Source organism: Talpa europaea (assembly GCF_964194135.1).
Source record: "Talpa europaea genome assembly, chromosome: 10".
Classification (NCBI taxonomy): Eukaryota; Metazoa; Chordata; class Mammalia; order Eulipotyphla; family Talpidae; genus Talpa; species Talpa europaea.
Window position 1 is genome coordinate 72,401,946 of NC_140077.1, and position 25,980 is coordinate 72,427,925.

Consider the following 25,980-nt stretch of genomic DNA (forward strand, 5'->3'; position numbering starts at 1 on the left):
GAAAACTACAGGCCAATCTCCCTAATGAACACTGATGCAAAAATCCTCAATAAAATTTTAGCTATCAGAATCCAACAATGTATCCATAAGAAAATTCACCACAACCAAGTAGGATTCATTCCAGGAACACAAGGATGGTTCAACATCCAAAAATCAATCAACGTTATCCAACACATCAACAAAAAGAAATATAAAAACCATATGATAATATCAATAAATGCTGAGAAAGCTTTCGACAAAGTGCAACACCCATTCATGATAAAAGCCCTTGAAATTCTTGGGATACAAGGAACATACCTCAACATCATAAAGGCCATATATGACAAGCCAACAGCCAGTATCATTCTCAATGGTGAAAAGCTGAAAGCATTTCCATTAAGATCTGGAACAAGACAAGGATGTCCACTCTCACCACTGTTTTTCAATATAATACTGAAAGTCCTAGCCAGAGTAATAAGACAAGAGAAAGGCATACAAGGAATCCAAATAGGAAAAGAAGAAGTCAAACTATCACTATTTGCAGATGATATGATAATATACATAGAGAACCCCAAAAACTCCACAGAAAAACTAATTCAACTCCTCAATCTGTTCAGTAAAGTGGCAGGATACAAAATCAACACGCAAAAGTCAGTAGCCTTCCTATACACAAACAATAAATCTGAAGAAGAAGAAGAAATAAAAAAAAAAAACATCCCTTTTATTATCGAAACAAAAAAAATCAAATACTTGGGAATAAATCTAACAAAAGAGGTAAAGGATCTATACAAAGAAAACTATAAAACACTGTTAAGAGAAATAGAAGAAGACACAAAGAAATGGAAAGACATCCCCTGCTCATGGATTGGAAGAATAAACATTATTAAAATGGCCATCCTACCAAAAGCAATATACAGATTCAATGCTATTCCAATCAAAATGTCAATGTCATTCTTCAAAGAAATAGAACAATTATTGATGAAATTCACATGGAATCACCAAAAACCCCAAATAGCCAAAGCTCTCCTGAAAAAAAAAAGAAGGGAATGGAGGCATCACACTCCCAGACTTCAAATTATACTACAAAGCCATAATCATCATAACTGCATGGTATTGGAACAAGAACAGACATACAGACCAATGGAATCAAATAGAAAATCCAGAAATAAACCCACAGATTTATGGTCAACTAATCTTTGACAAAGGAGCAAAGAATATGCATTGGAGCAAAGAAAATTTGTTCAATAAATAGTGCTGGGAAAACTGGGTCGCTACATGCAAAAGAATGAAGCTTGACTACTACCTCATACCATACACAAAAACCAACTCAAAATGGATTAAAGAACTAGACATAAGACCTGAAGCCATAAAATACATAGAAGGAAATATAGGCGAAATACTACATGATATGCACCTCAAAGACATCTTTACAGACACATCACCCAAAGCAGTGATAGTGAAGGCAAAGATAAACAGCTGGGACTACATCAAATTAAAGAGCTTCTGCACAGCAAAAGAGACAATAACCAAAACAAGGAGAAACCCCACCGACTGGGAGAACATTTTTGCACCCAACACTAATGATAAAGGACTGATCACAAAAATCTACAAAGAGCTGATGAGATTCAACAAAAACAAAGTAAATAATCCAGTCAAAAAATGGGCAGAAGAGCTAAAAAGGAACTTCTCTGAAGAGGAAGTGCAAATGGCCAACAGGCATATGAAAAAATGTTCAACATCACTTGTAATCAGGGAAATGCAAATCAAAACTACCATGAGATACCATCTTACACCAGTGAGAATGGTACATATTAAAAAAAAAACTAGCAACAACAAATGTTGGTGAGGTTGTGGAGAAAAAGGAACTCTCCTGCACTGTTGGTGGGAGTGCAAACTGGTCCAACCACTGTGGAGAGCTGTGTGGAGATTTCTGGACCTACTAAACATAGAGCTTCCATATGATCCAGCAATTCCACTCCTAGGTGTTTACCCAAAGGACACAGAAACATCAATTCCAAAGAGCACCCGCACCCCTATGTTTATAGCAGCACTATTTACAATAGCTAAGCTTTGGAAACAACCCAAATGCCCAAAAATAGATGACTGGATCAAGAAGATGTGGTACCTATACACCATGGAATATTACTCAGTGTTCAAAAAAGATAAACACTTGCAATTTGCAGCAACATGGATGGCGCTGGAAGGGATCATGCTCAGTGAGATAAACCAGAAAGAAAAAGAAAAATACCGGATGGTCTCACTCATAGCAGCAATCTAGAAAACTTAAATAAGGGACCAGGAAAAAGAATAACTATAAGAAAGTAAAAATCAAAATCAACAAACAACTATGAACCAGAGACACTCTATGGTGGGTGGGGGGCAGGAAGGGGAGGGATTGGGGTCAAAATAAGGGGGTCATAATTGTATGGGGAATATAAAAATAAAATTTATAGTAAATAAATAAATAAATATACCTTGGATATTAAAAATAAATAAAGAGTAATCACTGAAAACTATCTCAATCTTGCAAAGTGAACCAAAAGTTGAGATTCAAGAGGCCTAAAGAGTTCCAAACAAAATAATACTAGAGAGACATACACTAAGACACATAGTAATAAAGCTGTAAAGAACCAATGACAAGGACAGAAAATTCAAAATATCAAGAGATAAAAGGTAACCAATAAGGCAACACCAATCAGACTGTCAGCAGACTTTTCATCAGAAATATTACAAGCATAAATAGACTAGAAAGAGATATTTAAAATACTTCAAGAAAAGACTTCCAGCACAGAATCCTTTAGGCAGCAAGATTGATAATCAAACAGAAGGAAGAGTAAGGAATTCACAAAAAAGCAAAAAAAGAAGAATTTATCTACATCAGAGAGGTAAAGGGAAGATGGTGGCAGATAGGATTCTTAAATCATCACTTCCTTCAGACATCAACAAAAGGCATCTGAAGGGATAGCCACATCTGGAATGGAGCTAGGGATGTGAGGTCTGGTGTCTCAGCAAAGAGGAGATATTAGAAAGGGTATGAAAGACTGAGAAATAATAGGTCAGGAAAAGGGCCAACTTACCAGAAAGTATGCCCTGGGGTTCTCCTGTGGCCCTGGCCTGGGAAGAGCATAGCCTATTCAGCTGTTCAGTGAAGAACATCTGAGTGGCTAGTGATTAGGTTTGGTGTTGGGGAGAACCATTTGTCTATTTTCTACACAATCTCTGGGCTCCCAGCATGATCTGTGCACACTCTGGGAAGCCAGGAAAATCAGCCTCCCTCTCCTCCCTAAACAACCTCCAGCTCATGTCCAGCATGCATAGAAAGAAGCTGCACATGGTGACCTTGTGGAGTCAGTAGAAGGGCAAGTCTGTTATTGGCATGATTCCTGGAGCTTTCTTCCCTGCACATAGGAGAGTGCAAGAGCTCTAGGCATATTGCTCATAGCATTATCTTCAGGGAGCAACTGAATGGGCTTCAGAAATGTAGGGCAGCCACCCATCCTTCACCCTCTGTGTGACCTCTGGGCCTGTGCCCAAAGTGTGTAGTCAGAAACTATCAGTAACCACAGTGAACACAGTCTGCAGACACAGAGCATCTATTGCTGGTGGCCAGTCTAGGGGATCACATGTTCCCGCAGTGTGCTCTCTGAAGCTCCCAACTTGCTATTGCTAAAGAGTGCAGAATTCCCCTAGGGGGAAGATCTAAAACAGCAAAATAGGCAATTAAAAAAAAAAAACAAAAAACCACAAACAAACCCACAACACATGACAGCTTGAAGCATCAAAGGAAAATGACACCTAAAGAAATGAATAATTCTCCAGAGCCCAACCACAAAGATATCGATGATCTTATCTAACTATCAGACAGAATTCATAATTTCCAGATAAAGAAATTCAAAGAAATGTAAGAAAATGCAGGGAGGCAATGAGTGTCATGAGAAATACAATTAAGTAATAGGAGATTTTAATTTGAAAATTCAAACAATAAGGGAGTTGTAGGAGGTAAAAATGATCAATAGAAGTGATAGAAAAACATTAGTGACCTTCAAGGCCATAATGCACAAAGGACCCAGGGGAAGAAGAGAAATGTAATGGGAAAATTTTGAAGAAAAACTTCAAGACCTACCCAACTATATTAGGAAAGGCAACATAAGAAAAATGGGAATCCCAGAAGGCAAAGAGAGAGTGAGCTGAGAACTGAACCCTGTTGAGAAAACTTCCTAAACCTGGGAAAGGAAGTAAATATACAAGTTCACGAAGCTAAAGGAACAATGATTATCTAAATATAATGAGACCCACAAGACACATAGTAATGAAACTATCAAGAGTTCAAAAGGACAGGAAAAGAAGCAAGTTATCTTTTTTTTTTTAAAGATTTATTTATTTATTTATTTATTTATTTATTTATACAAGCACTGGGTACAGTCAGAAGCGCGGGAGGGTGAGAGAATTCACCAGAGCCAGAGCGGGGAGCAGAGCAGGCAGAAGGACCAAAGTACACTGCTGAGGGGAGCAGCGGGCGGCAGGAGAGGTCTGCGCGCCATGTGGGACCCTCCTCCAGTGGCGGGGAGCAGCCGGGGATTGAACCGGCACTGCAGAGGCTGCGGGCAGCTTCGCAACCCAGCGCTCAACCGCTGCGCCACCGGGGAGGCCCAAGAAGCAAGTTATCTTAAAGGAAATTCCATGAGACTGACATCAGACTTAAGAGGAAACCCTGTAGACAAGGAGAAAGTGGAATGACATATTCAAAATAATTAATGATAAAAATGGCCATCCAAGAATACTGTATCCTACAAGACTCTTCAGCAGATATGAGGGAGAAATAAAGTTCTTCCCAGACAAAGAGAAGTTAAGGAAGTTTGCAAACACCGGGCTGCCCCTATAAGAAATGTTGAAAGAGGCTCTCCTATCTAAATCAAAGAAAAGCAAATACACACACACACACACACACACACACACAAACAAAACAAAAAACAACCTGAACAAGTAATTAGAACCAGAAAACTAAGGACAAAATGGCAATAATAAAACCTCAGTTATCAATAACTATAAGAAATGTTGAAAGAGGCTCTCCTATCTAAATCAAAGAAAAGCAAATCCACACACACACACACACACACACACACAAAAAAAAAAAAACAACCTGAACAAGTAATTAGAACCAGAAAACTAAGGACAAAATGGCAATAATAAAACCTCAGTTATCAATAACAACCTTAAATGTAAATGGACTGGATTCATGAATCAAAAAGCAGAGTAGGGAGTTATATGAGAAAACAAAACCCAACTTTTTTCTGTCTCCAGAAGACACATCTGAACTCCAAATTTAAACATGGACTCAAATTAAAAGGCTAGAAAACAACCTTTCAAGCAAATGGGAACGAAAAGAAAAAAGCAAGGAAAGCCATACAAATAGACGTCCACTTAAAACAGGTAACAAGAGACAGAGGTGGTCAATCTAATTATTAAGGGATCAGGAAGACAAAATACTCATCATTATATGCACACCAAATGAAGGACCATCAAAACAGTTTAGGCCATTCTTATCAAGTCTGAAACCAGACATTGGCAGCAACACAATAGTAGTAGAAGTCTTCAACACCTCACTTTCACAACTAGACAGATCAACCAAACAGAAAATCAACAAGGAAATAGCCTTAAGCAATGAATTAGACTATAAGGGCTTAATAGACATTAATAGAACACTGCATCACCACCACCACCACCACCAAAAGCTGAGAATACTGAGTATTCTCAAGTGCAAGTGAAATTGTATCCAGTAGCTTCTCTGAACAGAACATCATAAAACTGTAAATCAACTATCAAATAAAAACAGGAAAACCGTGAATACATACTCATGTAACCAGCCATTCATGGAGATTATACCACAAGCTGCTCAATAGATATCGGATAAAAGAGCAAATCATAATTGAAATAAAAAATACCTTGAGATGGATGAAAATGGTGATAGAAATCATCAGAATCTATGGATGTAGCAAAATGAGTCATAAGGGGAGGATAATTGCAGTACAAGTCCATATGAAGAAGGAAGAAAAATCCCAAATAAATAACCTAATATTACATCTAGAGCAACTCAAAAATGAGAAACAAATGAGACCCAAAGTTAGTGGAAGGAAGGAAATAATTTTTAAAAAAGCATAAATAAATGAAGTAGAGATTAAAAAGACTATACAATAATCAATGTAACTAAGAGAGGGTTCTCTGAGAAGATAAACAAAATAGATAAGCCTCTAGCTATGCTAACAAAAATAAAAAGGAAAAGAGGAAGCATTAATAAACGAATCACAAATGAAAGAAGAGAACTTACTATAGATAGCACAGAAATACAAAAGATCATAAGAGATTACTATGAACAGCTATATACCAAGAAATTCAATAACCTTGAAAAAATGGATAAATTCAAAGATCAACATAATCTACCAAGACTAAGCCAGAAAGAAACAGATTCACTAAACAAACTGATCACAAATGCAGAAACTGAAACAGTAATGAACAATTTTCCAAAATACAAAAGTCCAGGATCAGATGGTTTTACAAATGAATTCTACCAAATTTTTAAAGAATAACTAATGCCCACCTTTCTCAAATCATTTCTTAAAATGCAAGAAGGAATGCTCCCTAATATGTTTTATGATGCCAGCACTACGAAACTATCCGCAGCCACTGCAGCATGAGTTGGATTCCCAGCCAGGGAGCTGACCCACTTGGCGCAGCAGACCTCTCCTGTCTCACCCGCTGCTCCCCTCAGCAGTGTATTTCGGTCAGTCTGCCTGTTCTGCTCCCCATTCTGTCTCTGATGAATCCTCTTGCTCCCCCCTGCCACACCTCTGGCCTAGACCCCAGCTCTTGTATGCATAAATAAATAAAATAAATCTTAAAAAATTAAAAACTAGTGGACCCTCAATAAAAATCCCGAGGGCTCTGAAGTTAAGAGGGAGGGGGAGAGAGAAAAACCCTGAAATTCCTTAAAAAATAATACTAATAACCTGAAGAAATTGGTGTAAGAGTTAAATGAGCTAATGCTTGTCATGTCCTTAGCTCAGAGCCTGGCAGGTAATCTATGTTCCCAAAATGTTTCTTGTTACTATCACCCAATCCAACTTCTTCATTTTACAGACTAGGAAATGAGATTCAGAGAGAAGTGATTTATCTAAAGTCAAATGGCCAATTAGCAGCAAAGCCAAGCCTAGACCCAGAATTTCAGTCTCTTTCTACTGCTCTGCACACAGCCCAGCAGATTTTCTTTCATTCATCAACTTCAGGCAGAGAGAGGACAGAATATTTTCCGGTTGGTCATGTTCTTGCTGCGTTGGTGGTGTTGCCAGAACCCCAAGAACTGAGGGTGCTGAGTATGGGGATCGCCAATGGCCCCTGGGATGGGGAGTGGGGAGCCAGCTAGGCAGCAGGGAGAAGCAGTGGCCTTGCCAAGATGTTCCACTGACACATGGCCTCTGGGGCTGCAAACTCCAATAAAGCTGATTTTCACAGAGCACTGAGCACCTGTCCTCTTATTATGAATTACCTTCTGGAAACGGAAGTTCCAGGAAGGAGAAGTTGCCTGAATAGTGTCACCATTAAAACTTTCAAATGTTCTAGAAATAGACAAAATCTCTGCATCCAACCCGCCCGCAGTCCACACCCCTGAGGGGCTCTCTCTCACCAAAGACCTTTTCCAAAGCTGAGGCTAGGTCATTACCTAGGCTGTGCCCTGCTTTTGCCCACATGGTACCATTTTGTGCCAGTATTTCTCCTTCTCCTTTACCCTTTTCTTAAAGGGCACATAGACACACACACACACACTCATACACATACACACACACACACACACACACACAGGCACCCTGCTCCTGACCTGAGTCCTACTCAGCTTGCAAGTTCTGCCATCTTTGGGTGTGTTATGGGTGGAGGGAAAGGCCCTGTTACACACACTGTTTACTCTGGGCCTAGCTATTGATTGACTCCAGGGACCTTATCACTGGGTCCTCAGACAGGGCTGGGTGGGGCAGCCCTGAAAGTTAGGGAGAGTCTGTTCTCACTGCCCTGCGGGACAGAAGACAGGCCGGGGGTGGCAAGAAAGACCTTGGAAGAGCGAGGAAGAAGCTGGTTAGGGTCACTATGAAAATGCTCGTCCTGCTGCTGCTGGCATTCCTGGACCTGGGACCTGCCCATGGGTCACTCCACAGGTGAGGCCGGGCGACCCCGTCAGCTGGCAGGCCCCTCCCTCAAGCTTTGGGCTCCCTGGGAAACAAGAACTGATGGGGAAACAAAGAGAAGAAATCGTGGGTTTGGGACATTCACTGGCGGCCTCCGCGTGCTGGCCTGACCTCCAGTGCATGAGAGCTCGGCCCTCTGCCTCCACCTCTCCCAGAGCCACCTGTCCACAGGGGATCCCCTGGTGCTGGACAGAGCAGGAGCCTGCAGCTGTGGTTTGTAGCTCAAAGGGCCCAAGGGCCCACTACCAGCCGCAGTTCCTGGTCGCTTTAAAGCAGCCCTCGTGGGGCTCGTGTAAACTGCAGCCCACCCCACACCCACATCTCGGAGGGAGGGTCACTCTGCAACTGTCCAAGAGCCTGCAGGGACAAAGCTGACACTGGACAGGCTCAGGTGGCCATTACTCTGGCTGAACTCTGCCTCGCTGCCTTCAGAGCCCCTCCTGGCAGCGCCCAAGGTGACCTCTGAAAGGAGGGGAGGATCAGAGAAGGGTGGGGGATGCGGTCCCTCTCCCACGGGCTTTGAGCTTCCTTCTCAGGGTGCCTCTCAGGAGGACTCAGTCCCTCCGGAAGAAGTTGCGGGCCCAGGGCCAGCTCGCTGAGTTCTGGAAGTCCCAGAATGTGGATATGATCCAGTACACGGAGTCCTGTGCTGCCGACCGGAGCGCCGACGAGCCCCTCGTCAACTACCTGGACGTGAGGCACCTCAGGCGGGATCTGGGGATAGGGAGAGGCGGGAGCCCGAGCCTGGGTGGTGACCCATGTCAGGCCAACTCATTAAAGCCCAGCATGGAATTCTCTGGAACGATCCAGGTGGACTGATTCCTGGGTCCCTGTGGCCTTGGCTGAGCAAGCCCCAGTGCACCCCATGAATGTGTGGGCTCCAGTGTGGGAGGAAAGGAGCAAGGCCAGCAGGCATCCCAAATGGAGGGGCCCACTTCTGCTGTCAGTCAAGTGTCCTTAGGCAAAGAACCTAACCTTTCCCTCTACCTTGCTCACAAGGGTATGAGAACGGAGGTATGTAAGTGAGTCTTGGGGACTTGATTTGATTGCCCATCTCACAGCCTGGTCCTTTTGCCTTTCCTTGCCACACCCTTGGTCTCCGTAAGCTCCAGTCTGTGTTAGCCCAGGCTCTGGGGTCCCTGGGTCCGGCCCAGGTGGGCTGGCTGCCCCTCCCCGCAGCCCACACGTGCCCACCCTCCTCCCTGTAGATGGAGTACTTCGGCACCATCTCCATTGGCTCCCCGCCGCAGAACTTCACTGTCATCTTTGACACTGGCTCCTCCAACCTCTGGGTCCCCTCTGTGTACTGCACCAGCCCAGCCTGTAGTAAGTGGGGCCCAGAAGCCCAGTAGGGAATGGCTGGGAGCAGGGCTTAGCACAGGGCAGTGAGTGTTCGCTTCTGCCACACCACCTTCCCCTGTGGGACTTCTGCCGCAAGAGCAGGGTGAGCCAGGGAAAGAACTCAAATTTGACCATTTTCCAAGCTATCGACTTTCATACTGATTGACCAGAATTAACAGGGAAACTCAAACACTGAAAATATAGTTCTTTGAATACACAATGACTCACTCTCTGGGTCACCCACAGGAACGGGGACAATTCCATTCAAATGGCTATTTCTAGGCAGGTAGAGAGGTTGGGTTCTAGTGCAGTGGATTCACCGGCTTCAAGAAGGCTTGCTGGTCTACCCCACAGCATATTTTTTTGTTGTTGTTGGGGGGGATGAGGCTGATGGGGCACAATGCTTTGGTGGGTCCATTTGGTCAGCAGTACCTCAGGGACGTTTGTGAGGGCTGGAAAAGGAAGAGCTGGGGGGAATGTCTTTGTCTATGCATGGCAAGTTTAAGCGGACTCAGGAAGCCCTGGCTAGTGGGCTGCCAGTCGGGCGAGAAGTTGGGAGTAATTTCCTGGAATAGCAATTGTTTATCCCCGAGTTTCTTTCGAAAGCCAGGCTCTGAGCTGCCTCGACTGGTGGGGCCTGCTGCTGGCACCTGATAAACAGGACTTATCTTGGCATGACTCACGAGGTCACTATGAGCAACCACTGTGACCAGGGGTGACTATGTGATCCCCAACAGGCTACCTCCTATGGCTAGACACGAATGCCACTGCCCATGAAGGGGGGGCCAGGGCCAGCCTTTCCAGGAGCCCCGCTCAGTGTCAGGAGATGAAGGAAGAGACCCGAGACATTGGGCAGGGGTGAGGTTAGCAAGCTCACAGCCCAGAGCACCCTTGCTTTCCAGGGACACATGCCAACTTCATTCCGTCCCAGTCCAGCACATACAGCGCCGTGGGGCGTCACTTCTTCATTCAGTATGGGACCGGGAGCTTGTCTGGAGTCATCGGAACGGACCAAGTCTCTGTGAGTGTGATTCCTTCATCTTTTCTCTCTTGGCCAGAAACTTGGGAGGCAGAGCATTATTCAGAGCATTTAGAGGAGCAGCTTCAGATCTGCCTTAGGAAGAAGTGGAAACAGGAGCTCGCGTCCAGGGGAAGGGAGAGGCCTGGCCTGGCAGGGAGCATTCCCTGCGTGAGGTGGTGGCAGTGGTTGAGTCTACGTAGACTGCTGGGTCCTTGAGAGGCAGCGAGGAGGTCCCCAGGTAATGCATTGGGCTGAAAACTAACAACAGGTCCCTATCCTGAAGAATAAAGAAGTCCCAGCCAGGGGTCACGGTGGAGACATAGTTACTGAATAAGTTGGGAGGTAGTGTCCCATCACAGAGACCTGGACTATCTCCATCAGCTCTATTGACAGTTGTCAAAACAAAGGCCGTATGTCAACCCTGAACTTGGTGCCCAGCTCAGGAACTGCTTCTTAAGCTCCCCTGATCAAATGTGTTCCCAGAAATATGGAGATCAATGCCCATGGGACCGAGACTTCGGAGAGTGTGGGCCTGGGTACCAGCCAGGCTCATGGGCAGCAGGATACGCCCAGGGCTTTGGGGAAACAGAGGCTGACCACCTCCAGGGAGCATCATTTCAGCTCTGGGAGTGCCCTGAAGCCAAAGGGACTCAGACTTCAGCAACATTCCTCCAAAATGGACTGGGAGTAAGACATATTATTGAGTGAAAAAATGCCAGTAGCAAAAGACACAATGTCTATGTAATAATATCACACACAGATTAAACAGAACATTGTTTCTTCTAGTAGAATATATGTATATATGTAAAGGGACAATAACTATTTAGAAGTCTACACCCCAAGCTGATTACCATAATGACCTCTGGGAAGCCAGAAAGGGACAGAAATTGGCATCCCTAGGAGGAATTTGGGCTTGTAGCCTGTTACTTATCTCCTGGCCTGCCTAGTTGGTGTGGGGCAGCAGCCAAGCCCTCAGCAACTCCAGCTTCCATTGGTTCCTCTCTCAGGTTTCTTGGCTCTTGGGCCAGGTGCATGTTTAGCTTAGTGATAAACAGGGTTGACTTGGGCTACAGGACACCCCATCAGTGAAGGATGGAGACAGTGTGGGGCCCAGTGCGCCCTCACCCTGGAAGCTCCAGTTCATCCTGGTTCTCCACTTGACATCTGTTTTCCTGTGCTAAGCGTCATCACCGCAGACTCTGGTCACAGCACCAGGAGAGAAATAACATCCTGACCTATGCTGTTCAGCCAGCACCTGCAACTGCATCTGGTCAGTTCTGGAATACAGTCCTCCTCATATACAGCTCCTAATGGCTCTGCTCCTTTTATCAAGCCCTGAATAATAGATGATGATGTGATATGAAAAAATTGTGGATGCAGCTAATGCAGCCCTTATACAGATGATTATAACCGGAATGCTCTTATTAGAAAAGCTGAAAATCAAATATCTAAGCTTCTATTTCAAACAACAAATAAACAAGAAAATAACTGTGCCACAAACAAGAGCAAGTGAAACCCAAAGAAAGTGGAAGGAAAGAAATAATAAAGGGAATGGTTCATGGCAGTTCATTGATGAATGGTTCATCAATGAAATAGAAAAGTCACACCATAGAGAAAATCAACAGAGCCAGAATTAACTCTTTGCAAAGATTAATAAAAATGGGAAAACTCTAGCAAAACTATTACAAAAAAGAAAAAATACAGCTTAACAATATTAGAATGTCTATGGGGACTCAATCTGAGGGAGTGGGGAGAAGAAAATATGGTCTAAAAAAATGTAAAAAATGATAAATGTTAAAATTTAAAAAATGAAAAAAAAAACAGTATTAGAATGAAAAATAATACGTATCTAAAAACCCAACAGACATTCAAATGATAAGAGCATATCAAGGATAATTTTATATTGATAAATGTGTTAATTTTTTAAAAATAGGAAAGGCAGCATGCCAAAACAGACAAAAGAAAAAAATTTAGAAAATACAAATTCTCCAATATCAATTTAAATATTGATTGTTATTTAAAACAAAACCCAAAAACTTTACATAAAGAAAGTTCCTGATTGACTAGTAATTTCTTCCAAGCATTTAAGGAATAAAAAGCACCAACAAATAGTTAATTTCAAAAGAATGGTTCATAACTGATTTCATGAGACCAACATAAATTTAATAAGAAAGCTTAAGAACACTATATATAGGAAATGAAAATTACAGACCAATCTCTTTCTCATGAATGTAGATGCAAAAATTTTAGCACATATTAGCACATAACAAAATATTAGCACATAAAATCCTGTGATATATATATATATATATATATATATATATATATATATATATAAAAGGACACAACATTCCAACCAAGAGTCTTTTCCCCACCAGGAATTAATCAACTATCACAATAAAAGAAGAAAATTCTATAATTACCTCTATTAGACAAACTTCAACGCCCATTCATGACTTCAAAGAATGGCTAGAAAATTGGAATGTAAATAACTTCCTTAATCTGTTAAAGAACCCTGCAGAAAACCTCATGATAATGTATTGTTGAGAGTCTTCTCCCTGAAATAAGGGTTGATGGATGCTCACTATCACTGCAAAAAAGCAAGAAAAAGAAATTAAGAACATAAGGATTGTAAAGGAAGAGGCAACACGGTTATTACGTACTTCGTAGACTCTACATGTGAAAGATTCAAAAATATCCACAGATGTCTACAGTGAATTTAGCAAATGTTACTGGATCAAAATATAAATATCATTTGAATTTCCATATCAGGAAAATAGATTTTTAATGACATTATTTATTAATATCAAATACCTAGTAGTAAATTTAACAAAAATGGGCCAAGCATTGAGTGAAATTAAAGAATATGGTCAAAGAAAAGCAAACTTTAAAACCAACCCGTGAAAGCTGACCATAGATCAGCACAGGGGGGCGGGAGGGGAACAGGAGGAGTGAGGGAGGGCAGACCACAGGTGGCTCTGGTGGAGGACTGTGGGTCCTTCTGCGGTGGGAGGGCTACGTGACAGGCCCTGAGGAGGAAATCCTGTACTGTCAAAGCACTGGCAAGGATGTGGCACAAAGGCACTTCAATAAGAATAAATAAATAAGTCAGAAGGAAAAAGAAAAATATCAGATGGTTTCACTTATAGGAGGAATATAGGGGAACAAAATAAGGGATCAGGGGGAAAATTCTAAAAATTAACAGGCAACTATAAATCAGAGCCATTCTGCAGGGGAGGGGGAGGGAGAGGGACCAAAGCAGGTGTGAACGGGTGGTGGGAGTTTTATGCTGACTACACCTGAGAGGAGAAAGCAAGCATTGTACAAAAATGAATAATGATGTAAAAAATATATAAATAAATAATTGTATTAAAAATAAATTCATTAAAATTTAAAAAAGACAAGCCATGCTTTATAGATTGCATTACTCAGTATGTCAAAATTTTCCAAATCATTTTTCAATGTTACCTTACTCAAAATAACAATTTTTTAAATATTTTATTTTATATAATTCTTACATCATTTTTCATCTTTGCACAATGTATGAATTTTCATTGTGGTTATATTCCCGGTACAATTGCAAACCCCCCCCTTATTTTGACTCTAGTTCTTCCTCTCCCCTCCCCTCCCCCCCCCCCCCCCCCGCCCCGTAGTGTGTCTCTGGTTTATAGTCGCTTGTTGATTTTGATTTTTTACTTTGTATTGATTAGTCTTTTTCCTGGTCTCTTACTTGTTTTCTAAATTCCTGCTTCAAAATAGCAATTTTTGATTAGAAATTGACCAGGTATTCTAAAATGTACCTGGATATAGACGGAAGGCAATAAGATAACCTAAATAAAGTAAAACTCTGCTAGTCGTAAGACATAATATAAATCTATAGTAATTTAGATAATGTGGTATTGGCCCAGGATTAGCAAATATGCAAATGGAAAAGGATAGACAATTCAGAAGCTGAATTGTTCACCTGACTTTCGTTGAAAATAATAGTGCAGCAGAGAAAATAGTGTATTTGATAAATGATACTAGCTCATTTACATCAAGTAAAAAAAAAATCTCTTTTGAAAGTCAGATACATTGAATGTCAGATGCAAAAAACTAAAACAATAAGGCTTTTAAAAGAAAACATAGGAAAATGTCTTCATAACCTTAAGACAGATAAATATGTCTAAAAGAAGTTACAAAAATCACTGATTATAAAGGGGAAAAATTGATAAATTTTCCCACATTGAAATTCATATTTTCTGTTTTTCCAAAGACACATTAAAAGAGTAAAACACCAGCCAGTCTGGAAGACTTTTTTTTATTCATCTGCTCATTTATTTTTTTGGAGGGGGAAGAAGATATTTGTAATGCATATATTCAACAAGGAACTTGGTTGCAGCATCGATAAAGAATTCCCCCCAATTAAAAAAAAAATGCAGAAAACCCTCTTCACAATAGAAGACCTCTTTTTGCCCAGTTTCATTAGTAACCAGGAAATACACATTAAAACCACACTGTAACCCTCTGTGTCACCACGAACAGACTGAAATGGAAAAAGGTAATGCACAGTGCTGGTCAACATTTGGAGCAACATCAAAACATTGGTATTGCAAACATCAATTGGTAAATCACTTTGGAAATTCTTTGTCAGTATTTACTCAAACCAAATACATCTCACCTTATATTCTAGCAGTCTAACTCCTAGGCATATGTCCTACAGAAATGTACACGTGTTCACCAGAAGACCAGCATAAACAGCACTATTAGGAACAGTCAAACAGAGGAAGCAGCCCAAATATCCATCAGTGGTAGATGGGGTGATAATGATGATATATTCCTACCATGGAATTCTCTTGAAAATGAACAAGTTACAACAACATGCAATAACTATAATAACAGAAGCCAGACACAAAATAATTTAGAGCATGATTCCACATGTATAAAATTCAAAACTAGGCAAACCAATGAGTGCTGTTAGAAGTCAGGAAGCTGGTGGCTGCTAAGGGGAAATGCTATGGTTGCCAGGGGTGCCAGGGTGCCAGGGGCTGCAGAGAAGGGGTACATGGTTTGTAATAGCCTGTTTTTCAGTCAGGAGCTTGCTGATAGGGGTGGATAGAGTTTGTGAAAATTCGTTGGACCATATACTTATGATTTTTCTATTATGTTATGTATCCTTGGATTGTTTTAATTTACATAAAGAAATTAAGTGGATGGGAATATGCCAAAAATCTCTATGCCCATTTAGTCAAGGAAAACTGAGAAGGTGAAAAATTATCAGAGGAGAGAGAGAATCCAGGCATCTGAGCCTCTGTCAGTATCTCCTATGCTACCTCCTTCTGGCTCTCTTTTCAGGTGGAAGGACTGACCGTGATAGGCCAGCAATTTGGGGAGAGTGTCACGGAACCTGGTCAGACCTTCGTCAATGCAGAGTTTGACGGAATTCTGGGCCTGGGGTACCCCTCTTTGGCTGTTGGAGGGGTGACCCCAGTGTTTGACAACATGATGGCTCAGCAGTTGGTGGATCTACCCATGTTTTCTGTGTACATGAGCAGGTAAGGCCCATCGAGCCACCAGGTTAAGGTGAACTATGACTTCAAGTAGACACAAGGTGCAGCGGAAAGAGCAGGTGCTTAGCAGTGGGGGGAGAGGGGCACCTGGGTTGGAACTCCAGCTTGACCTATTCCCAGCTGTGTGCTCTATGGCAAAACACTACTGTCTCTGAAGTTTGAAGAAATAGAGTGTGTCTCATAAAATCATTGTGAAAAGCACTTTGTAAACTGCACCACGCTGGACTAATTTAAGCAATCTCTGGAACTGGATATTCATTTATACAGTGAATAAATATTTATTAAGCTCCTATCCCATGCTGACCATGTTGTTAGGGGCTGAAAATACAATGGAACAAGAAGGTTAGTCTGGGCCCTTAATAAGCTTAATCCCAGTGGAGGAGGTAGGAAAAATTCACAAGTATACTGATCAAATTATTAAACATTAATGAATGGAGTAACACAATGTCATGTGTACATACATTAGAATATTACTCAGCCTGAAAAAAGGAAGGAAATTGTAACACGTGCATCTTACCTTTCTGTCCCTGTCCCGGTGAGATCTGGTCTGTGTCTACCTGTTACAGCATAACCCATTTGCTTGTTGTCTCCCACTTGGGGACCCTTGAATTTCCTCTATCAATCTTTGTTTCCCCTCCAGCAGGGCTGCAGTTGGGATGAGGCAGGGGCAGAACTTGAGCATGAGGTGGGATGGTTTGGACTGTTCCACTCCCGCTTTCACCTCTTTCCAGCCCTTTCCAATTCTTTCCAGCTCTTTCTAGCCCTTTCCAGCTCTTTCCAGCCCTTTCCAGCTCTTCCCAGCCTTTTCCAGCCTGGGAAGACAGAGTTGTGATACGAAACAGCACAGACTTTGCAGTCAGGCTGACTCGTCCATTACTTCCTTTCCCTGCACTGCAGTTTCCTCAGATGGACACTAGGCAGATATAAGAATTAAGTGAGACTAATTAGATAAAATTCTTAGCAGAGCAGCTTGTTTGCAAGTCACATAAATGTCAGTTCCTGGGCCTCCCCTGGCGGTGCAGCAGTTGAGCACTGGGCTGTGAAACTGCCCACAGCCTCTGCAGTGCCTGTTCGATCCCCGGCCACCAGCGAGGGTCCCACATGGCGCGCAGACCTCTCCTGCCACACCTGCTGCTCCCCTCAGCAGCAGTGTGTTTCGTCAATCTGCCTGTTCTATTCCCTGCTCTGGCTCTGGTAATTCTCTCACCCTCCTGCACTTTTGACCGTACCTAATGCTTGTATAAATAAATAAATAAATAAATAAATAAATAAATAAATAAATCTCTAAAAAAAAAAAGTCAGTTCCTCCTCTCCCTTCCCTCCAATGTCTGTCCTGAGACCTCCATAGACCAGTTCCCTTCTGCAGGGCAGAGCCAGAGTTTTGTATTTTTCTGATTATTTTATTCCTGAAAATGAAATAGTGTTGCATCCTATTTTTGTCCTGCTAGATGACAGAACATAATCTGAGAAATCAACACCATTGAAAATTAATAAATACTTTAGCTCTAGTTGGTCTTGTTGTGTTCAAATTAGCTTTTTTGCCTTAACACAAAGAAGGGGTGTCGTCGAAGCCCAAGCCCCAGCACAAGCATAGTGGGGAAGAATGTGGGGAAAAGATGTCCTTGGGGGGCAACTCGAGTCAGGTGGTGAGCACACCCCAGGGTGGGCCTGCCCTGGGGTCTGTGTGCGTTCTGTATGACTGAGCTTGCTGTCCCATCTCCGTCGTCCTAACCCTTTTACCCAACACGCAGTGGGACATTCACATGTTGTTGCGCAGTTGTGCCCTAAAATCCCAGACTAATCGATTAGCGGTAGCCAGAAGCCCTGGCTCAAAACCCAGGCGGCCATTTCTGCTTGTCTGGAGACTTGGTGTGAGTGACAGCCATGGAACAGACTGCTGGCTGAGGCTCTCCACAGTGGCCAGTCCTTGACAAAATGCCCTTCTCTCCTTGCAGTGACCCAGAAGGTGGTGCGGGCAGCGAGGTGATTTTTGGAGGCTATGATTATTCGCATTTCTCTGGGAGCCTGAACTGGGTCCCGGTCACCATGCAAGGCTACTGGCAGATTGCGCTGGACTCGTGAGTATTCCTCATGGAAGCGGTTGTGCTGTAGGGAGGGACTCATCACAGGGACGACTCGAATTGCGTTGACTGAACTGACCTGAATGAACCACTGGTCTGGGGAGAGGATGCTGGGAGCACCCTGTGTGAGACCAGAGAGGCTGCTGAGCAGAGGTACAGGTGGCAAGTGTGGGACCAGCCCTCGGCTTCCTGTCTGACGGTGGGTGACAATGACTCAACACACATTACAGACGAACCAGCAGGCAACTACTGGCTCATTCACATTAGTTAACAGGCAAGACAAGGGCTGAGAGATGTGGGAATGCAGAGTGAACTGCTCTTGCCTTCACGAAACTTGTACAGAGATGAGACGTGGCTCACTGACTATGTGACCAGCTGCTCCCCTGGGGTCCACATCAGAAAGAAATGAAATGGAAGCACCATATCAAACATCCCTGCACCCTGTGTTCACTGCAGCTTTACCTACAACAGCAGAGATAGGGAAACAACCTAAGTGTCCATCAACATGTGAATGTGGGTAAAAAAATGTGTGTACACACACACGCACACATGAACACAACTCCGCCATAAAAAAGAAAGAAATCCTGTCATTTGTCACAGCATGGATGAATTTGGGGGCATCAATGTAAGTAAAAATAAGTCAGACGGAGAAATACAAATACTCTATGATCTCACTTAGTCTAAAAAAATCCCAAACTCATAGAAAATGAGATGAGATCATTGATTGCTAGAGGTGGGGTGGGGGTGAGGAAGCTGGGTAGAGGGGGCAAAAGCTACAAACTTCCAGTTAGAAGGTAAACAAGTCCTGGGGTGTAATGACTGCATTAACACTGCTGTGTGGTCTGTTTGAAAGTTGCTGACAGCGTAGATGCAGATGCAGAGTTCTTATCACAGGAAGAAACATTTCCTAACTTTATGAGGGATGGATGTTATCTACACTTACTGTGTGATCATTTCACAACACACACAATGCCAAATCACCAGCTGCACCTCTTGAACTGATATAGTGTGGTGATATACTATTGATATAGTATGTGTGCTATATCAATAAAATGGAAGGAAAAAAAATACGAGACATATGCAAATCACCACCATGGCAGGGCCAGGCAGCTTCTGTCTTAGAACTCCAGGTTTCCTGGGAGTGGGGCATGGAAATGGAGACTGGGCCTGATATACTATCTGGGCTTAAGAGCTGAGAAATCAGCCAGACCCCGCCCCATACCTAGCACTGTCCTAGATAGCACAGGAATTCAAAGAAATGAAATTACGTTTCCATGCCGCCCAGAATAAGTTGCTGCAAGACGCCGGGCTTGTGCTAGTCTGGGGGACACACTGCTGTCTCCTGGAGGCTTTTCTGCTGCAGGGATTCACCTGTTTATGGGTCATGATACCACGTAGGTTATGACCATATGCTATTTTTTATTTATTTTTATTTAATTTTTTATAGAGGCATATTTTATTTATTTGTTTGTTTGTTTGTTTATACATGCACTGGGTACAGTCAGAAGCACGGGAGGGTGAGAGAATTCACCAGAGCCAGAGTGGGGAGCAGAGCAGGCAGAAGGACCAAAGTACACTGCTGGGGGGAGCAGCGGGCAGCAGGAGAGGTCTGCGCGCCCTGTGGGACCCTCCTCCGGTGGCCGGGGAGCAGCCGGGGAGCGAACCGGTGCCGCAGAGGCCGCGGGCAGCTTCGCAACCCAGCGCTCAACCACTGCACTACCAGGGAGGCCCCATCTGCAATTTTTTAAATGAAGAGAAAACATTGTGTGCAGGTCACATATTCAGGTTAAGCACTGACTGATGAAATTTTATTTCATGCATGTGTGTACAGTGTGAGGACATAGATCCACTCCTTGCGATGGGTCTCAGTCCAAGCAAAATTGAGAATGGTTCCTGTGGTGAGAGAGCAAAGAGGAAATCTCCACCGGGCCTGTGGCCCAGCAGAGAGTGAGGGCTGTGGGGGTGAGGGGTGGGGGCTCTCTGGAGCTGGGGGTGGCTGGGCGGGAGTGGGGTGCTGACCATGCTCCCTCTGCTCTCAGAATCCAGGTGGGCGGCTCCGTGATGTTCTGCGGGGAAGGCTGCCAGGCCATTGTGGACACAGGGACCTCCCTCATCACAGGCCCCTCTGACAACATCAAGCAACTGCAAAAAGCCATTGGGGCAGAGCCAGTGCATGGAGAAGTGAGGACCTGTCTGGGTGGGTGGTCGGGGTGTCGGGTTGGGGGGCCTGGACCCTCCCTCGGGAGCTGGGAAGCCTGCAGGTGGACCCCTGTGTTGTGTTGTAGTATGCTGTGGAGTGTGTCAACCTCAACGTCATGCCAGATGTCACCTTTATCATCAACGGAGTCCCCTACACCCTCCAGCCAACTGCCTACACCCTGCTGGTAATAACCATTTCCTTATTCTGCAACTCACAGCTGCTACTTCCCCTTTCAAACAGTTGCCACTTAGGCTGCATTTACCCCAAAACCCCTCCCACTGAAGTGGTGTCCCCTCTGGGAGCTGCCAATGGTGAAGAGACCACCAGGCTGGGTCTGAGTCTCTGTCCTGCCACGAAATAGCAGGAAACCTTGGACAAGTTGAGCTTTTTTGACTGAAATTTGCTCAACCACCAAGTCAAACCAGGGGGTACTGTCCTCCCATTTCACAGATGAGGATATTAAGACTCAGAGTTCCATGGTTCAAGATAGAAACTTCTTGGGTCAGGATGGGGGGACAGAAGAAGGTTATGCCTCCTATAACATTCCTCTAGTATTCTCCCCAAACAAGAAAACACCTTTTGTGCAGGAAACTCCTAAGTTTGGAGGGCAGGTAGAAAGAAAGCTCTCGGGTGTGGTGAGAATCTATGATCACATCAGTTCACTCCACACAATATTGCAAAATTTTCAATATTGCGCTTTGGCGACACTTTCCCCACTAATTTTACCCAAGCATCACCCACGGCATCAGGATGAGCTTGCTGGGGGGAGGCATCGCGGTGGAGATTGAGGATGTTAGGGATTACCTAAGCCCCACACTCAGCCTCCATGAAAACCTTCCCGAAGTCACCAAATACAGACAATGCAGGTCACAACAAATATTAAAGCACGTCAGGACCCCTGAACTGCCCCACAAAGGGACTCTGAACAACCACAGAGGACAAGGCAGACATTGCAATGGTGCCTTGCTCATCAGCCTGTGCTCCTATTGCTGCCCCAGCACCCCACACTCTCCACGTCTCCTCGTGCGAGTGGTTGCCCACCCCCACATCCTTCCATCTGCCCAAGATGGTGCCACCAGATTTCAATCAGAACCTCCTCAACCCGCCAAGGATGCAGTAATAGCATTGACTCTTTCATGTCCTTCCTCTCAAGAAGGTTCTTTAAGTTCCCTGTGAATCTCCCCACACCCTCATCAGCAACCCCAAAGTTCAATCCTCACTGCAAAGACCACACCTGCTAAACTAAAAAATAACGTTGAGGGAGGTTATTGGTCTTCTCCCAGAACAGCAGATGCTTAATGGCCTAACACCTAAAAGGAGCCACACAAATGAGTTTTCCCAGGACATCAACAAGAAAAGAGCAGCAGCTGGTCACTTGCCGAGCAACTTCTCTCCTTTAAAAAGACTAAGTTGAGTTTCACTAGAAACTAAGGACACCAGAACTTAAGCCAAGAACTTGTGCCAATATTTTTGCTCTTCCCTGAAATGTAACTAAAACATGGGCAGGTAAAACAATGCTGAGAGATATTTCATAGATGAACAGTTCTCAAAATTAGAGATCCTAGACATCCAGGTCCACATACATGAACTTGTACAACTGCTTTATTGAGTCAGCAGGGTAGAGATATAGGCAGTGAGAAGAAAAACCACCCAGCCAAAAGTGTGAAGTGGCTGTCCAAGGCCTTCAATGCAACCACACAGTACAGCCTCCAGGTAGCACTACTTCCTTCTTCCCGCGTGTAACATACTTCTTCCAACCCCAGGATTTTGTGGATGGAGTAGAGTTCTGCAGCAGCGGCTTTCAAGGTCTTGACATCCAACCTCCAGCTGGGCCCCTCTGGATCCTGGGTGATGTCTTCATTAGGCAGTTTTACTCTGTCTTTGACCGTGGGAATAACCGTGTGGGCTTGGCCCCAGCAGTACCCTAAATAGGGGCTGTTTGTCTGTGCCTGCCTGTCTGACAGCTTTGGAAATCCAGCTGGAGATGAGGTTGGGGCAATCTTCACACATGTCAATGTCATTTTCAATAAAATGTTGTTGTGCCAGAGCTGCAGCTTGAATAAGGAACAGAATATGATGACAAATGCAAATGCATACTCATGCACACACACACACGCACACACACACACTTCACACAGACAATACCTCCATCACCACCATGATGGAGGAGTTAAGTTGTGTGCCTGTAGGGTAAGATAAAAAATCAGGCTTTTCTGCCCTCCCGCCATCAGGATAGATGAGGGAACCCTGTGATCCTGAATGCATGCCTGATGGCGGGCATCTGAAGTGGGTACACCTGCGCTAAGACTGTGCTTTTTAAGGGCGGCGTCACAGGGACGCCAGCAGAAGCAGCAGAAGCCGAAAGAGAAGAAGCCCGAAGCAGAAGCAGAGAACGCCAGAGAGCCCAGATAGAGTGAGGATTTGCTGGGGGCTGGGAGGACTGCCAGCCTCCCAGCCCCCCAGCACCCCTGCCTGCCATGTACCCGCTGAACCCCAATAAAAAACCTGCAAAACCCACTAAGGACTCTGACTCCTCCTTTACCCGATCTGCATGGGATCAGAGAACCTGCACTGTGGCCAGTCCTGCCCTTTACAGTGCCCATGCTTCTTATTGCTTTGTGGTAACTTTTCATGGTGGAAATCTCCAAACAATTGCACCAGCAAAGATTATAGTGCGATAAATCCCAGTGCACGCCTGCCAGCTACCAGCCAGGTGTGCAGCCAGGTCTGCTTTATCTGCACCACCCATTCCTCTCTCCAGCCCTTCATCCCTGGATTATTTTGACACCAATTCTTAGCACGGTTTCACTTTATCCATAGTCCTTAAAAATATCCTTAAATATGCAGTCAGTGCATATAGGTCAACTATCCCTATAGGTCAAATAACCCTATTGCCTCATAGATGTTTGGTCACTTCTACAGTTCATTTGTTTGTATCAGGATTTGTGTCCAAAATTACATTTGTTTGGGGCCTCCCTGGTGGCGCAGCGGTTGAGCGCTGGGTTGCGAAGCTGCCCGCAGCCTCTGCAGCACCGGTTCGATCCCTGGCGCTGGGCGAGGGTCCCACATGGTACACACACCTCTCCTGCCACCCGCTGCTCCCCTCAGCAGTGTACTTCAGTCCTTCTGCCTGTTCTGCTCCCTGCTCTGGCTCTGATGAATTCTCTCACCCTCCCGTGCTTCTGACTGTACCCAGTGCTTGTATAAATAAATAAATATATTTTTTTAAAAATTACATTTGTTTGAAATAGCTCTTCTGACTGTTTTCATCTGCAGAGCTCACCGAATTCTGAGCTCTGCTGGCTGAAATCCAGAGGTGTTATATAACATGGCCCCCAGAGCCTGTCTTACTTATTAAATGGTAGTTAGATGTCCAGGCCTGACTTTGTGGCAAGAATCCTTCAGAGATGGTGCTGGTGTTACTAAGGCACCCGTGACACCTGGGGCCTCCCTGTGATGTTAGGGCTGGTGAGTGAATTCTAGACTTGTCTTCCTCCTCCAGCTATGACAAGTTCCCTTCAGCATCTTACTTAAAGGTTTCAGCAGTCATTGATGGGCACAGCCAGATCCACACTACCATTTGGTGCCAACCAGGGGGTTTTCTGATTCTATTTTTCTTTCTGCATTTCTTAATTGAATTCTTTAAAAAAACAAAAATAAAAAACTTGTGGGCCTCTCTGGTGGCGCCAGCGGTTGAGCGCTGCACTGTGAAGCTGTCCACAGCCTCTGCAGCACGGGTTCAATCCCAGTCAGCCAGTGAGAATACCACCACATGGCGCAGCAAAACCCTCCTGTCTCTCCCGCTGCTCCCCTCAGCAGTGTATTTCGTCAGTCTGCCTGTTCTGTTCCCCACTCTGTCTCTGGTGAATCCTCTCACTCTCCCGCACGTCTGGCCTATACCCCAGTTCTTGTATAAATAAATAAATCTTTAAAAAAAACTTGTTATTTGGATTCTATAAAAATTAACCTAATCAACTCTTTGCTTATTACAAAGCACAGCTCACAAGGAAAGTTAAAATAATGACTTGGGCTTTTTTTCCCCTTTACTTACCAGCTTTCAGAATAATGAGTGTATTACAATTTACCGCAAATTTTAAATACTCAAATCTTGTCGTCTTTAGTCATTAGGTGTCCCTTCAGGTTAGTCCCTATGAACTTTGACTCGATCACAATACAGGGACACACCAGGCCCATCTTCCCAAGCCCTCCTAGCTCTTGGGAGGGTGAATGCTTGTTATAAATGAAAATATTTAATTTCAGTTTTGGGGTCCCAGGACCTGTCCTGAGGGAGCTGACATGGGACTTCTCCTCTGAGTTGCAACCCCATCCTGGGGGAATCTCTTGCCACCAGAAATGACTTGTTTTACTTTTCTTCTTCTGTTTTTGCTTTTTGTCAAATGGAAATACCTTCAAAGTTTTTATAGATAGTCCTCCATGGTCCTCCCCTTCAGAGATAAGCACTATTGTCAATTTCAAGTGTTTTATATAGACTTTTTTCTTTGCATATATAAACAGAGATGGCTACTGGCAAGGAAATCTTTTTGTTTCTACAAAAAAGGGCTCACATTACACATCCTCAGAACTGCTCTTCATTTAACAGCAGATTCCATACCAGTACAGAGAGCTCACTCCTTCTAACACTCGCATGATGCCCATTTATAAATCATGTCCTCGCTCTTTTCAAAAAAAAAAAAAGATTTATTTATGCATACAAGAACTGGGGCATAGGCCAAAGGTGGGGGAGGGGTGAAAGGATTCACCAGAGACAGAGTGGGGAGCAGAGCAGGATGAGACAGGAGAGGTCTGCTGTGCCATGTGAGTCACCTCCCTGGCCAGGGACTGAACTCAGACCGAGGTGGTAATAGCGCTGAGGCTTAGCCCCTAGGCCACCAGGGAGGCCCCCATCATGTCTTCTCTTCACCTGGAGTTTAATTCAACCCTAAGCAGTTCATTCTGTGCCACGCCTAATCCATGCACTCTGAGCTGCAAGACTGGCCCAGGTCACTTCCAGCAGCAGGGCTTGTGGAAAATGCAGGCTTCTGGTCAGACAACCTGCACTCACCTGCCCTTGGTCCCTCATCACTTGGTGACCTTGGGTAGTTGCTTCCTGTCTCTGTGCTCCAGGTGTTGGGAGGAGGCCATGATCTGCCCTGGGCGGAAGCTGCCCTTCCTTTTAAGCATCATGGTCAAAGTAGATCAAAATCCTAGGCCTCTAGGGAGTTTTCTGTTTTAACTTCTCCACGCACACCAACACGAGGCCCTCAGGGTCCGTGGAGTTACAGCTGCAGTAGATAAAGCATTTTCAACCAGAAGGGACCTTGGGTCTTTAGGACCCAACTGGCTCATTCATTACAAAGCCAAGACTCAGAGAAGGGAAGTAACTGGCCCCTGGTCACGCAACTACACTCATCTCACATACGTTTGTTTCTTTGTTTTTTACTAAATTACCACTTTCAGAGTTACTGCAGAACAACCTGGTCCTAATAAACTATCAAAGCAGAGTCCTAGCATTTTAACAGCACAGCTCGGCTCCGGTCAGGCCTGGGCGGCTCCTGGCACCAGCTTGGGAACCTGCCTC

At 44.2% G+C, this 25,980-nt stretch overlaps 1 protein-coding gene across 1 annotated transcript; it reads left to right on the forward strand.

The window, feature by feature from the left end:
• Positions 1 to 8,112: 8,112 nt before the first annotated feature.
• CTSE (cathepsin E) lies at positions 8,113 to 22,481 on the forward strand (the record flags this gene model as incomplete). The annotated part of the gene is made up of 9 exons (XM_084244857.1): positions 8,113 to 8,180; positions 8,747 to 8,903; positions 9,419 to 9,536; positions 10,454 to 10,572; positions 15,907 to 16,106; positions 18,077 to 18,199; positions 20,242 to 20,383; positions 20,488 to 20,586; positions 22,166 to 22,481. The coding sequence occupies 9 exons, from the start codon at positions 8,113 to 8,115 to the stop codon at positions 22,328 to 22,330; spliced, it is 1,191 nt and encodes a 396-aa protein (XP_084100983.1). The 3' UTR covers positions 22,331 to 22,481.
• Between the last annotated feature and the right edge of the window lie 3,499 nt (positions 22,482 to 25,980).